Below are 18,020 nucleotides of genomic sequence, written 5' to 3' on the forward strand. Positions count from 1 at the left end.
GTTTACATTTCTCAAGCTAAGGTTTCTTTTCAGAATTAACCACAAAACGTTGATATACACACTAAACAGAGGGTACTCCAGACATCTTTCATACACAATATACTTCCTAACACTGTAGCAAACACACCTGCACACAGTGGTAACTCTATGAGCAAAGAATTGCATACCCCCTATGAGCCCTCCACGCATAACGGGGGCAATCGATGGTCCACTAAGTCACCACCAAATTCTTGACAGTTCCTTCAAAATTATTTATGGTAATCAAATTTTAGTTATCTTTATAACAAATGTATGTATAACCTTCTCACTCAGTTATTTTCTGTAACAATACTGTTAAATGTTCCTCAGGTGAGGGCACTAAATCTTTCAAAATGCTTAGTAACTTGTTCAGAGTCATTTTCTAAACAGATGACAGCCTTAACTGATTCCAGACTGCCTCACACTTAATATCATCTTCTACTCCCTCTTATACCCCAGAGACTCAGAGACTGATGTGAACCTTCCACTTGAGAGTTGGGCACATCACCTCCCAAGACATCTGGTTCCTCTGGACAGTTGAGAGTATACTTAATCCCATTGAGGGCTATCTCAGTATATACACATGGCTTTACATAATTACATTTTACCTGGAGGTAGGGAAAATGCAACAAGCACAATATATGAAAACTACCTTTGTGGCTGCAGGTAGGTTCCTCTAGTCTTCTAGTAAGATATGGTATCACAGGAGAGTGACTCTTCAAATTTTCTTCAAGTGCAGACAAATGCAGTGGGCTGTAAATGCTGCTTTTATTTCACCCCAGGTCCATTTCAGTAATAATAATAATAATAATAATAATAATAATAATAATAATAATAATACCAAACAATAAAAAACCACAGGTGCTTTTTGGTCCACTGTAAGCCAGAGAAGAACAACCAGATAATGCAGCAGTGCCTCAAGGACACCTCAGACCTCAGGCTCCAGACTTCACACAGGCACTAACATGCTTTGGCTGTAGCCCTTGTTTTCCTCAGAGCGTTTGTTCCCCGGAGATTTGGGATTAGAGCTGCTCAGTCAGTCAGTCCACTGTTTATGATCAATAGTCCCTGATTTGGGTTTATATTCTTCTTCTGATTATAGGACTATTTCTAGCCCTCAGCATCCCAGTCTCAGCAGGTCCCGTATAGCCTAACACTTTATCCAGAGTGAAACCTCCCCATACTCAGGACTCTTTCCATCCCTTTGTCCCCGACACCTTCTAGGGTAGACAGGATTTCATAAGCATGTATAAGTTGCCTCATAAAACATCACTGTTTCTACCTTCATTACTCCTGCAGTACTGAAGAGAGGTAACCTTTCCCTTAGCTAGCTGTGTCCTGTTGTAAAGTATCTGAGATAATTAGCTTGTACAAAACAGTTTAGAAGTTTTGGTGCATGTGCTTGTGTCCGTGGTGAGCCCACTGTGATGCCAGCATAGTATGGTCAGGGTGTCAAAGCGGTAGAGGAGTGGACTGGGCCTCCTGGAAGTGTATTTCTCCGATGACCTGAACGTCTCTCACTTATAGCTGTGTATAGTTTCTAGCACCTTCTAGTAGTGCCAAACCCCTAAGACATGTGCTCCTGGGGCATGTTCCACAACCAACTCAATTCACAGCATTGACCTCGTCTTTGTTTCTATGTAACTCAAGTTCCTGTTTTATTGAGCAGATTAGAAGGCATTTTAACAGTCCCTAATACACACAGAGGGAGGGGAGACAGAGAAAGCAAACCTTTCATTAATGATTGCCCCAACAAAATAGTCCCATTTTTCTGCTATGTTTAGACCATTTTCCAAGTGTCATTTATTTTTCCCCCTTACAAGTTTATTTTTTTAAAAAAGAGAGATACATGTACAGATTTTTAAGAGCATTTTGGAATAAAACTATGTGAACATATTTTTGTCAGTTCTAAGGGAATGAAGTAGAACAGCAGTTCTCAGCTCCCCTGGTAGGTTATTTCTCTGCTGTGGGCAAAATGAGCCAATTCAAACCAGATTAGATTATAGTAAAGGCGGGTTTATTGGGAAGCTATGCTAAAGCGACTTCACTGGCCCCAAGGATGGAGGCCAGGGGAGTTTCCATGGGAGGGGGTAGAAGACAAAGAGAGAAAGGGGTGTATGCAGGGAAAGAAAAGAAGAAGAAGAGAGCAAGAGACCAGAATGTGTGAATTATATAGGGAGAAGCCTCTGGGGGAAGGGCAGCCCCACCCCTGGGCCGAAAAGTTCAAGGTTGGGGATGGGGCACACCAGGAGGGACACTGGGAGAACCTGGAGGCCAGGCTGGCTTTGATACTTAAAATATGCACCTCAGTTCCTTGTCGGTCCAAACACTTCCTAATGCTGCAACCCTTTAATACAGTTCCTCGTGCTGTGGGGCACCCCAACCATAAAAGTATTTATGCTGCTTCATAACTGTGATTTTGCTACTGTTGTGAATCATACTGTCAACATCAGTTATGCAGGACATCTGATGTGTGACTCTAAAGGGGTTGGAGTGATGCATCCCAGCCTAGAGGACGGAATGAGCCAATCATCTGCTCAGCCCTCCAGCATGGTGAACCTCAGAACTGAGCCTTGGCAGATAAGAAAGCGTGGTTGGGAGGACTCCCAAGCACTGTGTTCTCTGCTGCACCAGAACTGTCCCTGGCTGCTCAGCTTACACCTGACCACTCACAGTAGTTTAGCTTCCACCAGAAGCATGGAATCAAAGCCAACATTCTTCCTCCTACTGCAGAAATCTGTGAGACCTTAATTCATAAACAAGGCAAGAGTTCTTCTGGTTCAGTGTGAAGAGCCCACCAACCCAGCATGCCAGTCAGCTTCCTGGTGTGTTAGTAAATGGGACAATCAATCGGCTTAGAAAATGAAGGTTTGCTTCTCATGCACAGGAGGTTTGGGCCTGTATTTGGCTGTCCGTTACATCTGCGGTGCAGCATGGATTATAGCAGAAGCTTATGGAGGAGTGGGGTGCAGGGAAACAAAGACAGAAAGGGCGAGCCTGGCCCTGGGGACATTTCATAGGCAGACTACAGTACCCAGCAGCACAAACTACTCGTGCAGCTGGTCTAGAAAACGTACAACAGATGTCCAAGGGCCACCACTACTACAGAGACTCTAACGTGACTGATCATCTCCCATGGAACTGGAGGCCCCACACCTGTTTTGAACAGCATAGACCGGCTGAGGAGCTGTGGCTAGCTCCCTGCCAAAATATTGTGGATTGAATATTCAAGAGAAATTACAAACAACCACAGGAGAAAGCTTTTGTCTTAAATTTTCCTGAAGTTACAAAGCACTGAGCCATATTGCTTCCGAGTGACACCTATCCTGGAGGAAGGAGGGACACAAGCATTCCCTTAGGGAAGGATGCTAACCACCTCACCGAAACTCAGTTTACCCACGGGACAGTCTGTTCTGCTGGGAATATTGATGGAATTACTTCACCTAATTGATAACTAAGTTTTTAACTCAAAGTCTAGAATAATATGAAGATGTGAAAAATATAAAAAAGAATTAAAGTTATGACAGAAATGCATTCCCTTCAAAATGTATCATTTATTTCTTCTAAAAAGTTCATCTATTGTCAATTTAAAATTCATTTCACAGTGATTTCAAGAGAGATGTATGTGAAAGAAAATATCTCTAATTATATATGCTAATAAGGTGTCTGCACTCACTGTTAGGATGATGGGAATTTTACTTTATGTATATGCTAAAGCAATCCTCTCTGTATATCTTGGTAAAGCTGATTGACAGAGGATAAAATTGCTTTTTAATCCAATTTAGGAAACAATGTGTAGTGAGTTTTAGCATTTAAAAATTCTTGAAGCATGGAAGAAGAAATTCAAAATATGCTGCCAGATTGTGATATTCTATATCAATGGTATATTGCAGAAATATTATTTTAATATACATTTCTTTGAGCCATATTTTGTTCCAGAGTCATTTTGCAAGAGAGAAAGGAGATATGTTGTAGAAGCAGAACCCAAAGGAAAATGAACAGAAAAGTTTTAGAGTTTCATTTCTCAAGCATAGAAAGTCTCTAAGGAGCCTCTGAAGCACACATGCTGCTCGTGTTGGTACTGCTCCTTGGAAGTTCTCCCAGCCAAGGGCTCCACAGTTGCCCCAACCTCAGCCACCAGATCCTGTGGCTTCTTAGTCCTCATCCTGTTTTTGGGTTTTTGTTTTGTTTTGTTTTGTTTTTTGTTTTGTTTTGATTTGATTTTTCTTCGCAGCCTTTGGTCCACTGGCAGACCTCCACATTTTTTTTTCAGGAACTGTTGGGCACCCATCACATCTTGCATGTTTTGCTGAACCAGTGAGTCACACACCCAGCCCCCAGCTTTTCACATCTCAAGACAGCCCCAACCCCACACTTGTTCTACCCCTGAGTCCTAGACACGCTCCTCTGTGTCCTTTTTACTTCTTCGTGCTGGTTTTAGGAAGGGCTCTATCTTCTCATGCTTAAAACTTTTCTGTAGAATTTCATAGGAACAAGAGCTTAGCTCCTGCCTGTGTTCAAACTTCTTTCCCAGACTTTAGACCTTGCACCTGACCTTCCGAAGGCCATCTGTCTATGAAAGTTCTGCAGATACTTTAGACTCACCTTGTCACCTTCCCACTACGAACACACGTCTTCCCCTGGTGTTGACATCCCAGATGAGGACTTACATGAGTCTGTGTTCCTAAGTGGCAACATCCACAGCCTCACCCAACTCTGTCTTCCACTCCATGTTCTGTGAGGTACCTAAGTCCTAGTGAAGTCCTTTTCCTTCCCACTCATTTCCCCTTGGCTATGTGTAGAACTTTCTAAGAATCCTCTGACTCCTGGCTCTTCCCTGTTGTTCTGGCACATGCTCCCCCCCCCCCATTCCTCTCAGTCTTTTTCCTATACCCTGTTGCAGCGCCTTGAGTCATTTTAGAAGCTACAACGTGTCCTCAGATTTCTTTCAGCTCTCTCTCCACATAACCCAGGTTTATACTTTGCCATATAGTCAACATAGTGTTTTGTTTGTTTGCTTGTTTTACCTGTGAATATACTATTCTCTGTCTGAAAGTCTGAAAAACTTTGATAAAGGACACATCCTGAAGCATGTCTTGAGTGATGTTTTCTTAGTTTCCTTCCTTGGATAGTAGCAGGAAGGCTGAGTTCTTAATGCAAATTCTGTCCTGTGCAACTTGTGGAGCATTGGGTGGGCAACTGAACCTCTGGAGTCTCCAGTTTCCCTATGAGTCTCTGGGGTTTTGCTTGTCATGTGTTGACATAGGCAGTTACTCGCATGATAGTGCTCACGCTTCACCTGTTCCCTCTGATGCCCCAGGGCATCGTGTAGCCTTGCTTCTGGTCTTGGCATCCCTCCACACACACATTTGTAGTTCTTGCACATTTCATCTTACTGATGTGTCACCCTGTTTCTGTGAACCTCTGCAGACAGATGTGGCTATTTATGTCTTTGTTGCTAAGCGTGTTCTACTTTCTTTGCCTCGGCATGACCTTGGTCTTCTTCCTTCTCACACACACACAAAAGTTATGGAGCATTAAAGATCAAGGTAGAGGCATAACATGATTCACATTTATGCCCTTGGGTTAGTTTTTGGATACTTTGTCTTTGGGGCACCCTGTAGATTCTACAAGATCTGTGTGTTTGAAAGACAGTATGAGTACTATTATATCTTTCCTTGATGTCTGTGCTTTTAGAGTACTTACTTAGTGTGTCCTTTTATGTCTTTATATAAGCTGTGGCTAATCCCACATCTATGAACCTGAAAATGGGCATCATGGGGATGTCTATCTTTGTCTCTAATGCCTACTTTGGCACTTTCATCTTTTTCCTTAGGATACATTGTAAGAATTACAAATGAAGGAAAGGCACTGATAAATAAGTATCCAAACAGGGAGAAGCAGGTACCTGTGACCATAGGTCAAGTTTCATTTGTTCATTCAGACTTGCTTTATGCTTATTTCCTTGTTGGTCACTTGGTGCCCCCAGTAGCAAGATCAGCTGCCATGATAAAACTGCTTATGTGCTTTACCTAGAAACAAACTCGGTTTTGTCTGGGGAATCTCCCCAGAGAATGGAACTTTTTGTTGACTAGTGAAACAATCTGCTCTCCAGTAAATGAGTAAATGAGTATGCACAGGTACTTACTCACTGGTACTTTGTAAATGTTTTCCATATTATAATTATCATACCTCTTTTCTAAACTTTGACACTGTGTTGGTTTGAATAGGAATTGTCCCTATAAATTCATGTGTTTGAATGCTTGACCATAAGGAGTGGCACTATGAGGAGGTGTGGCCTTGTTGAAGGAAGTATGTCACTATAGGAGTGTCTTTGAGGTCTTAAATGTTTAAGTTATTCCTAGTGTGGCACATAGTCTCCTTCTGTTGTGGATCAAGATGTAGAACACTTAAGCTCCTTCTCCAGCACCACATCTACCTGCATGCCACCATGTTTCTTGCCATGACTAAATCCCTGAAACTGTAAGCCAGTCCCAGTTAAATATGTTCCTTTATAAGAGTTGTGTTCATGAGTGCTCTTCACAGCAAAAAAAAAAAAAAAAAAAAAAACAAAAACAAAAAACCAACTAAGACAGATGCCAGTAATGTTCTTTTGCTGCTCAGTTTTTACAGATGTACAAGATAAAGAGCAAAGCAATTAGATAACATGCCCAAACTCTTGGGAATAGTGAGTTCTAACCAGTAATTCATAAAGGCAGGTGGTAGGCAGGAGGAGGCAGTACAAGATCCCTGGTATGGACGCCTCCTTCTGCATGACAGTGATGGCTGAATGAACCACAGTTACTTGAGATACTTTATCTTATTGTATGTGTGTTTCTGAGTCCAAGTAGCAGTCAACGATGAACCTCAGCATATGTTGCTCCTATTTCAAATGTCACTTTTTAAAAACCGGAATGTATGTTTTATTGGGGAGGATTTCAGATATGAGAAGGCCAGATTTACATTTTCTCTATCCCCCCCACTCTCCCCTCCAGCTCCTCTTTTTCCCAGATCTATTCACTTACTTACTTACTTTATGTATACGTATGTTTGACTGCACATTTTCCATGCAGCATGGACCTGCAGGAGCTAGCACAGAGCAGAATAGGGGGTAAATACCCTGGGACTAGCACAGAGCAGAATAGGGGGTAAATACCCTGGGACTAGCACAGAGCAGAATAGGGGGTAAATACCCTGGGACTGGAATTCCAGGTGGCTGGGAGGCAGTGTGGGCTCTGGAGCCAAACTGAGGTCCTCTGCAAGAGCAGGAAGTGCTCTGACTGCTGATCCATATGTATATAGGAAAGTGATAAAGGAAAATAGGAATGGCCATTACAAAAATTCTGGAAATTTTAACACAAAAGAAATTAATGTCCCATAATAATAAATGTTTAGCTACTCTTAACTTTTAACCTGATATCTTCCAATGCTTTTTAATGTCCAAACATATATTTTTATCAAAACAATCTGTAATATATAGTATGGCAGACTGGTTTTTTAATTTAGCAAAACATCATAACATTTTCTATGCTAATAAATATTCTTCTACTGTTGGAGAGTAACTTGATAGCTGTCATATTAATGTGCTGGAATTTAATTACCCTGTTTTTTATATTTTATTTATCCCTATATTTTGCTAATGTTTTCATATGATTAATGGTATTGTTGGTATTGAACATTCCATAAATGTGAACGAATAAATTCTTTTGCATTAGTATCTGTGTGAAGGATAACTTGGGAGTCATTTTTCTTCAAGTTACTATATAGAGTTTATACCTTTGAAAGGGAGGTGTTGGCAATCTGTCACTTGGAATAGTTTCTGTGGCAACTTCCTTAACAAATGAGCCAGCCTCTTCTTCATGCCTGCAGAAGCAGGCACCACTCACAGACCAAAGCCCTTTACTTCTCTATGTGTTCTCTGGCTTTATGTGCGAGTGTATCAGGCATAGAGAACACAATTCTGACACAAATTGACTTTGAAAAGTTGCTTCCGAAACCTTTAGAAGTGCTGCTCTTCAGCTAGTGTGGTTGAGAATCTGGGAAGGATGTTAGAGGTAGGATGCAGGCAAGATAGCACAGAATGCTGACTTAGCTAATAGAAGCCAAGTTGCTAATACAGACAGGCAGAGCATGTGCTCTGATTTGCAAAGTACAGTTAGCCTAATTGATTTCTGCATAGTTGTGGATAGGGATCTGCCCTCTTCCATTTATTTTCCTTTTGACAAGTAGGATGTGAAATGTTGTTCCATGCCTTTCTAATTTAAATGTTGCACATGTTGAGACCTGATATTGCCAGCCATTTTAAGCTTGGCCCAAAACACAGCACATTGTTGTTATTAGCCCTCGTTGGTTGGTTACAGCCAACATTCTATTTGGAACTATAAGAAGTATAAGTCTCCATGATAGACATAAGCCGTTCTTGCCGTAAGACAGATACAGTGAAGGCAGAGCTAGGTCCACTGGGTGAACTGCTTTGGTTGACCTCATTGCTCTGACTGGTTCAGGAGCGCTCACTTTGAGACTGTTCTTAGGAAGTAATGTTCGAATTTAAGTTAGCATGTGTATGTTCAAGGTGCTTTTAAGGGAGTAGTGAGACAAATTAACATAAAGACAACAAAATCCATGTTTCTGAGATTTTGTGACTGATCTGAGAAAGGGACTCATGTAAGCAAGGTGCTGTATAGAACATGTCCGTGCATCAAGAGCAGAGGGAGATCCAATGGGAGCAGAGCATTACCTCACAGCCTACACTTTGGACTATGGATGACATCCTTGGAGCCACATGCCTGCAATCCATTCCATTTGCCAAGGAATCATTTTGTCTCGCTCATGTTTACTGTCATTTTTCAAGGGCATGTAGATGCCTTGGTGGTCAACAGAGCTTAAAATCATATTTTGCATTATTATATTTATCATAGTCATATTATAATACATACTCATTTTTAATGAGTATGTGTTCCTACCAAGAGTATTTGTAGATTCTTTCCTTATTGTTTGAGAATTCTGTGCACCTATACAATGTGGTTTTTTTAAATATAATTTTAAATTTTATTGAAAGTAGAATTTTTCATACAATATATTCTGATCACAATTTCTCCTCTCCCAGATCCTTCAAGGTCCTTCCCACCTTCCCAACCACTCATCCATACTATTTTTTCCTCTTTACTAGAAACAAATAGGCAGACTAGAATTGGACAAAACAAACAGTAAAAAAAGAGCCAAAGGGAAAGTGTAAGAAACATGTTCAGATTCAGACACATGTATACATTTATACACACAGAAATCTTATTTGAAAAAAAGATTCTATGTAAGCAAAAGGTCTATAAGGTCAAATATGTCCAAATAAGGCATTATGAGACAAAAAAAAAAAAAAAAAAAAAAAAAAAAAACTGAGTTTTTCCTGTGATTTCCTTTTGCAAGTGGTTGTCAGTTGGAGACAGCTTCCGGGCTAAGGATGGAAGCCTGTGTCCACTTGAGTATCTCCACACCGGGACGCCATCTGGCTTACACCTGTGCAGTCCCTGTGCACTGCAGTCTTCTGTGTTCACATCTGCATCAACCCTGTTGTATCCAGAAGGCCTTGTTTCCTTGGTGTCTTCCCTATCTACTGGCTCTTAAAATCCTCTACCACATCCTCTGCTAAGTTCTCTGAGCCCTGAAGGAGGGATGTGATGCAGATGTACCATTTAGGATTGAGTGTTCCAAGTTCTCTCCTATACACTGTCCATCTGTGGGTCTTTTTGTTCCCATCTGCTTCTGGAGAAAGCATCCCTGATGATGGCCAAGCAGGACACTGATCTATGAGGACAGCAGAATGTCTTTCGGAGTCATTTTACTGCTATGGTCCTTTAGCAGATCAGAGGTATTTGGTATTTCTGTAGGTCCATGGCCTATCTAGCCTCAGGTTTTTGGCTATCTGAGCAGTGGCAGGCATGTGTTCCATCTCATAGAGTGTGCCTTAAATCCAATCAGACAGTGGTTGGTTATGCCAACAGCTTTTGTGCCTTTATTGCATGTGGATAAAAGAAATGGTGGCTGGGTTAGTGTTGACCTTTATCTTCTGGTGGTGTGCAAAGTACCTTCAAGTACCATTCCCACCAGACAGTAGGGCTGTAAGCTCTGCGTGGACACCGGCTTGCCTTCTCTATGTTCACCGAGTTATGCACAGTATGGTTTTGATCAAAGTCAATCCCACTCCTTCTACTTCAACTCCTTTCTCACCTCCTTCCACCATATCTTCTCCTAACTCCATGTCTTCGTTTTGGTTTGTGGTGTGCTGTTAGTTTTTGTTTTTCTTATTTTTTCTCCCATTAAATATGCTCAGTGCTGCCAGTATGTATATGGGTCAAGGCATCTACTAAAGCTTGGGTAGCCTCTCAGGAAGGAGCCACATCCTTGAAGAAAAGTAATTCCTCTTACCTTCATCAATGTCCAGTTGTTCCCTAGCTAGGGTGAGACTTTGTGATTGCCTCCCACCTCCATGTTGGGACTTTTGTTTAGTTTGCCCTGTTGTGAGCTTATGTGTCCAACTGCCCTGTTGTCCAGAAGACACTATTTTGATGTAGTATTAGTGCCTCTGGCTCTGTAATCTTTCTGCTGCCCTCTCTTTACCCATACCTTGGGAGGAGGTATGCTGTAGATGTCACGTTCAGGGCTTAGAACTCTGCAGTCTTTCATTCTCTGAATATTGACCAATCGTGAGTCTCTCTGTGAATTTATATTACTGATAAACATTGCTATTGAGGGTTAAGAGGTAATGCTCTTTCATCACTTTAGGGATGAGTCATTATAAATGAATTTAATAATATATACATTTAGTAGAATAATACTAGTAGGTTCTTCACTAGGGCCTATGACCTGTCTAGTCACAAGTTCTTAGCCCTGTAATAGTGCTAGGCATGGGGCCCATCTAAAAATTGGTCTAGATATTTGCAGTTATGACCAAAAGAATATTCAGTAATAATGTGAATGTTCTTTCAAATTTCCAGTGCAGTAGTCGTTAGTCACATGTAGCACCTGAGGACATGAAATGTGGATAGTGGAATCAAACTGAATTTTTATGTTGTTTAATATTATCAAAGTAACTACATAACCACCATATAAGGCCCTTGACAGGTAATTTTCTGAACCCTCTATCCAGGTTTTCTCTGCTATGTATTTTAATTTGTTTTCAACCCACAAATAGGATAATACCCACTTAATTTCTTCTTATGTCTTCCTATTGCTAAAGGTCCTATAGCCTAAGATAAAATGTGTCATTAAGCAGTTTTAAGAGGGTTTCCTGGTGTTAGAAATAAAAAGAAAAGAAGTTTGCACTTTTCCCTCAGCACCATCTGATTCCATGCCACCTGAGAAACATTCCACTCTACTTGAGTTGATTGAACCAGTTTATCCATATTTATTGTGTTTCAAAATTCATATAGCATCTTCCTCACTTGAAGTTGACTAATAGGCAGCATATTTATGGATGATTACTAAAAACTCAGATCACAATCTTATTTTGAGGCTCTCATTAGATAATATTTGCTCCTCATTAGTTTTGCTGAATATTACTGATGGTAACAAAATGGTCTTCCTGTGCTTTCTTACTCTAAAACTATGCAGCCCATAGTCCTGCATGAGTTCTAGGTTCCTGAAGATGATTCATGGTCTTGGGCGCTTATAAGACTATTGCTAGCCTTATGCAACTCATAATGAAATCTGTTAAGATAACAGAATCATGAGGAGAAAGCCAGCTGTATCTGAGCACAAAGTATGTTCTTTGTATTTACATTATAGTTTATTTAATCATGTTTTGATTATAACTATAATGCTGGTCAGATTGATAGCATTAATTTCCACAAAAGATTTTTGACCTATTTTAAGACAAAATGTAAGAAGAAATCTTTAGCTTACAGGATCACAAAAAGAAAATGAGCAAAAGTTCTTTGGGAATTCAGGTTCAAATCATTGTAATGATAAGCATCTTCCATGGGCCATAGAGGACAATGAAACAACACAGCTGGGCCGTGGCCTTCATTGTATGTATGAGAAGGGCTCTTCTACACTTTGCTCCTTCACACATTTCTGCTGAAAGAAAGAAAATAGTCAGTTCTTTTTTACATTAAAAATTAAAATCTTGTTTTAGCACATTTTTACTCATCGTGGTAATTAAAGATCACTGTAAGGCCTATTGTTTATCTGTTGTCCATAAAAGTAGTAGGGGTGGTTCTGTGGGGTGGTGGCCGAGCCGTTCATACCTGATGTTTGGGGATGGATTGTAGAAGGCAGAGGGTGATGAGAATAGCGTCAGGACACTGATCTAAAGTTGACCACATCTCTATCCTATAGGAAATACAGAGGAATGGAAATGGAAATTTAGACCCCATTATTCTCCAGGAAAGGGACACCTTTGTTGCCCTGTGCCCCAGCTCATTTGTACTGATTAGGAATGACAGATGTAACCTGTGTCATTCAGTCCCTTCAGTCTGTGGGGAAGATCTGGAAGGCCCTTGGCATTTGGAGTCTGTTGTGTTCTCTCTTGGCTCTTCCTACACACAAGCTGACAGCCTACATTGTCCCCACCTCTGAGTCTGTGCCGACAGCTCTTTGCACAGAACAGTGTCCTTCTTGATAGACCTGTGTAAAACTGCATGGGCAGTGTTACCAGGGCCAAAGCTCTCCAGTGCAGGTGTCCACATAACTGTCTGACTCCACATGTCTGCTTCATGTATTTTCACTGTGGTGACAAAGTTATATGAAATCGTTGTCTTCTACATTTTTCCTTTTGCTGTGTGAGCCTATATTAATTTCTCTGATTAGAGTATTGTAGCCTACAAGTCTTCATGGAAGGAAACTAGTAGAAAGTCAATCAGCTGTCAGCCAACTCTGAATATTGCTGGGGGTTTTACTGCAAATGTAGCCGTGAGGTTAGAGGTGCGGCGAGTGTGTGAGTGATGGTTTTAGGGAAGCCAGCCTATTTCAGTGTTGAATTCGTAATCCCCGTATAGTAACACATCTGTCTCCTGCTTTTTTAATTTCAGTATCTACTAGAAATGAAAAGCTTAATCCTCCCACCGGAGCACATCCTGAAGAGAGGAGACAGTGAAGCAATAGCATACGCGTTCTTTCATCTTGCACACTGGAAGAGGGTGGAAGGGGCTTTGAATCTCCTGCACTGTACGTGGGAAGGCAGTAAGTAATTGTTCTCTCTGGACAGTCCTTAAGAACATGGAGTGCTAGCACTGTTTATGCCACAAGCACTCATGATGAACAATGAGAATTGGCAATTCTGGTTTCTGTTTGATGTTCCAGCTCCCCAGAGATAGGGCTGTTGCTGTGGAGGTGCCATGTCAAGATTAGAATCGTATCTTCATACAAGAGATAACTGATCTGAGTCTGCTAGAGAAATACTTTACCACCCAGCAAAAGCTCTCTGGAGATCTGCACAGCCCCTTGACGTCATTGTAACCTTTGCCTTACGATGAGGTCTTGGTCTGGACCCTGCTCACAGTTTCATATAGCCTCGTAGAGCTGGGTAAGAGAAAGATTATCTCACTGAAGTAAAATTAAGCATCTATAGAAGCCCCTACATACCCTACGTACGTTTCACACAGCAGTGCCCACTATGGGTGTGGCTTATGGGAGGCAGGGTACCCCTGTGAATAATAAATGCCCGTCAGATGGCCCTGGCATGTTCTTTGCGGTCGCCGTCATTCTGTGTAATGGCAGGTGACAGGCGCATCTCTGCTCCCCGGTTCTCCGAGCCTGTGCCTGCTGTCTGGCCATGTTTTCAGAAGGTAGAGTTTGGAGGGTTAGAACACCAATGGCAAAGTCTGGCGGCAAGTGAACAAGTCCTGAACACCAGGGCAGTAGACAAGCAAGAATAGTGTGTCGGGCTGTTAGACAGCAGTGGGGAAGCAGCCCTGTGCTGGGCAGCGTGCTGCACGCTGAAACACGGCTGATGCCAACTTCCGCAGAACAAGCCTTTCCCTTTCTTATGGAAAATCAAAACCAAAATATAGTAGAGTGTCTGTTAGCTCTTTCCGATGCCATCCTTACTTTAATTAGGCTCACAAACAAGTCTTTTAAATGTCTTTTGTTCTTTTTCTTTTCTGTTTCCATTTTCACTTTGACAAGCTTCTGTTTCTTCCTGTTCCTGCCCTTCGTGACCCAGGCAGAATCTAGCTTGGTTCAGGAAGGGCTGCGGACTGAGAGTAAGTTCACAGAGGTGATTTCAAGGCAGCTGGAAAGTTTTTATTTAGTTGCTTTGAATTTTTTCTCAGATGATTAACAAGCTTTCTTTGTGTACTTGAAAGACATGGACTAGCAAGTACTTCCCCCTCTGCCTGGTAAAGGGATAATGGAGCCAGGCGTCCTGGCGTAGACTCCCACAAGAGACGGGGCTCAGCACATTCTCCTCCAGCTTGTGCTGATCATTGCGTGTATGTTGGCTGTTAAAAGGGTAAAAGGAAAAGTTAATTCAACGTGAGAAAGATTTCTAGAAGCTCAGCGGAATCAAATATGACTCATCACATCTAGTGTTAAAAGCTCAGTAGAGCAATCGGCTTAGCAACTACACCAGAAGGTTGGCCTCGTGGGAATAATAGTGGAAACTCATCAGTTGGACCTCCTGGAAAAGACCCAAAACTGCACAAAACAAGGGTGATAGACACATACTGGGGTATTAGGAGTGACATCACCATAAAGAGCTCAAACGTTTGGAGAATGACTGGAAATGTTGGGAAGATGGTAATCGACAAGCAACACAGAGCTTCTCTGAAACCACCGGGAAGAGCCATGAGACAGAGAGAACCAAGCAATGACATGGTGAACTGCCACACGGAGCAGCAGGACTGTCAGGGAATTCCCTTCAGCCGCATGGACAGAAGACATTGAGATTTAGTGGTGAATATATAATAAAATAGTAAAATAAACCAGATCCCTATAGGAAACATCAACTGAGAATTTGATACTTATAGATAAAGGTTTCCTGTAAAAGTAAGATAGCTCTGACTCTAGTCCCAAGTCAGGTCCAGTGCCATTCATTGTCCAGAGACAGGCACGCTGAGCAACTGTAGATCAGAAGTGTGTGAGTATGCTTGCTGTGCGCTAGATACAGGAGCAGTGTGTGTGCTAGATACAGGAGAAGTGTGTGTGTTAGATACAGGAGCAGTGTGTGTGCTAGATACAGAGGCAGTGTGTGTTAGATATAGGAGCAGTGTGTGCTAGATACAGGAGCAGTGTGTGTGCTAGATACAGAGGCAGTGTGTGTGCTAGATACAGGAGCAGTGTGTGTGCTAGATACAGGAGAAGCGTGTGAGTTAGATACAGGAGCAGTGTGTGTGCTAGATACAGGAGCAGTGTGTGTGCTAGATACAGGAGCAGTGTGTGTGCTAGATACAGGAGCAGTGTGTGTGCTAGATACAGGAGCAGTGTGTGTGCTAGATACAGGAGCAGTGTGTGTGCTAGATACAGGAGCAAATGTGAGCACCAGGAACCGTGAGAAGTGTTTCCACACCCAGGTGATGTCCTCTGGTTTTGCATTTCTCTTTCCAGTTACAGCCCGGATAGCATTCTAGCTTAGGCAGAGACTGCCACCTCTGTTCTCCAGTGTGTTGAGTGTTTGGTTCCGTGAGCACATGGAAGGGGAGAGACCTTGGAAGGACACAGGTTAGCTTTACATCACTACACATAAGCTAGGGTCTACCGTCTTATAGTTTGGACTTTAATAGTTTAAAAAGTTACTCATCCTGGATAAAATCAAAGCATGTTATTTCTCTAATATTGATTTAAACATATCAAGAATAAGATCATGAACTGTACATGTTTATACAAAAAGAAGAGAAGCTGAAGTGAGTGTACCTTACCTCCCCTGCCGTGCTGACTGGTAGCAGCTTCTGTTTGTTCCTGACTTTGGCGCTCTTCATGTTTTGTACAAATCTGTGTGTGTTTTCAATAAGCAAAGGATGTATATAAATTTATGTGTGTGTGCTTAAGTATGCACATATGCATATCTAAAACCAATTTCATGATTATTGATTTTCAACCATTCTTTCTTTTTATAAAAAAGAGCTACAGGTCTTGCCTGCAATTTACAAGAATTACCATTCTATCCTCAAGCATTTGTTTGCAATCTTTTGACATCTCTTCTAGAGCTGCGATTTTTACATTCAGATTAGAGATTTACAGTCTGTGATTTAAACATTTGTTTTTACTGTTTTAAAATTCCATGTGTGGGTACATAAGTGCAGCTGCACACAAAAGCCAGAGGAATTGACTGAATCCCCTAGATTTAGAGTTACCAAGTGTTTTGTGCCAACAAGCTGCCCAGTGTAGGTGCTGAGAACTAACTCGGGTCCTCTGGAAGAGCAGTTTGTACTTTTAACTCCAGGAACGTCTCCCAGTCCCACAGCTGTGTTTTAAATCAGAGGACTTGCGCTGGAATTCTGCCTCAGCTGCTAATAGTGGCATCTACTTACCTAACTTTGGAAACTGCAAAGCCACAATGAAATGGGATGATGTGCCTCAACTGCCACATGTTGGTGACACCAAGCTGTTAAGGCAAGCTCTTCTATAATGGCAGGCTCTCCTCTGCTGCTTGATCAGAAGAGGCTGCACTTTCCCAATCTGCCGCTTGGTGGCGCCTTTTGACATCTCCAGCGTCAGAGTTCAGGTTTTCTTCTGAGTCATTGATTTTCTTCATTCTGAAATCTAAGACCATTCCCTAACTCACCCAACTTCTCAATTTTATTAGAAAGAGAATTCAAGAGAGATCTTACCAGGTTCCATGAAAGAAAAGGTTGTATTTTAGAAATATTTAAAAACAAAACAACCTTGGTTCTATTTTAAGTGTTTATTAGGGGATAGAAATAGAAAGTTGTTTTTTGCTCATTCAGTAAATTTATATGTTAGAGAATTGGTCACTCTGTAGAATTAAGTGGATTTTTCATCAGTTTATGTTGAACCCTCCCTCCTTTTTGTGAACCGCAAAGTCTGGCTGGTGTATAACAGGTTGTATTTGAAGCATATGGCAGTTAAGTGTGGGGGGTATACACCCTTGAGTTCTCAACCACAGATACATCAGCATTTCAAAGGCTTCTGAAATTCTTGATTCATCAGTATCCCAGCCTCCAAAATTACATAATCGAAGTCCAGATAACTAGGGGGAGTTTCCACTTGAAGCCTTTCCATGTTTCTTGGAGAATTGTGCAGCTGCCACCTTGTCGGGAGTGTGTTTGTTCTAAATGTCGCTGCCTCTGGTTCTCCTCACACACATGCAGCAGCTCAAGTAGGAGCAGAGCGCACAGATCACGTGTGTCCCCTCAGCTGGGCTTGCTCTGCTAATGTACTTTATGTGCTCTGTTTGATTCTTCTGTTTGCCCGTGCTCAATGTGGACGCATCCCATCTCCTCCCACCTTCATCTCTCCAAGGCTCCAGTTGGCAGTATTTATTTTAGAATGTGTGGTTGTTTGTTGACCACAACCTTGAACTTTAATTTTCATGTTCTATACACCAGAGGACGACTGTACCATGGGGGAAACCTCTTAGCTTTTCTTTGTGTCTATGTTTTTCCACTCAACCAAAGAGAACTCTTTATGTTCTTTATGAGCCCCCACCCCAAGAATCCACTAAATAATGTATAAGATTGGAAGGTGGTGCTTCTGAGGGCACTAAGCAGAGCGTTTCCACTGAGAAAGGAAAATGGCCCATTGTTGAAGCATTGGATGAGATTGTGATTCTAATTTATTCCCTTTGAACCCAATGTCCAGTGCTCTTCACTGCACGATGTGGTTCTCAGAATTCTTCCTCTAGTCCAGCCTTCCCTCCATAAGGCTGGGATCACTGGATTTCTAACTGCCCCTACCCCTAACAGATCTAAGGATACCTTTTATGATTTGAAAGACAGCAGCGATGGGGCAAAGACCCTGGTCAAAGCGAACACACTGAGAGCCAGCCTCCAGAGAGTCAGGATCTTCTGTGCTTCCAAGGCTGGCCCCAAACTTGCCAGTCACAGTGCTTA

The 18,020-nt window shown here is 41.8% G+C and overlaps 1 protein-coding gene across 4 annotated transcripts in view; it reads left to right on the plus strand.

Annotated features, from left to right (window-relative positions):
- Nucleotides 1-18,020, plus strand: part of ST7 (suppression of tumorigenicity 7) — a 225,687-nt gene that overhangs the window by 194,980 nt on the left and 12,687 nt on the right. For 3 of the 4 annotated variants that reach the window (XM_080936053.1, XM_080936055.1, XM_080936056.1), the window contains one exon: nucleotides 13,041-13,191. In XM_080936053.1, coding sequence (XP_080792179.1) covers nucleotides 13,041-13,191 — 151 coding nt within the window. The remainder of the gene's footprint in view (nucleotides 1-13,040; nucleotides 13,192-18,020) is intronic. The other variant, XM_080936054.1, reaches the window with a different exon arrangement.

Source organism: Micromys minutus (genome assembly GCF_963924665.1).
Source record: "Micromys minutus genome assembly, chromosome: 23".
Classification (NCBI taxonomy): domain Eukaryota; kingdom Metazoa; phylum Chordata; class Mammalia; order Rodentia; family Muridae; genus Micromys; species Micromys minutus.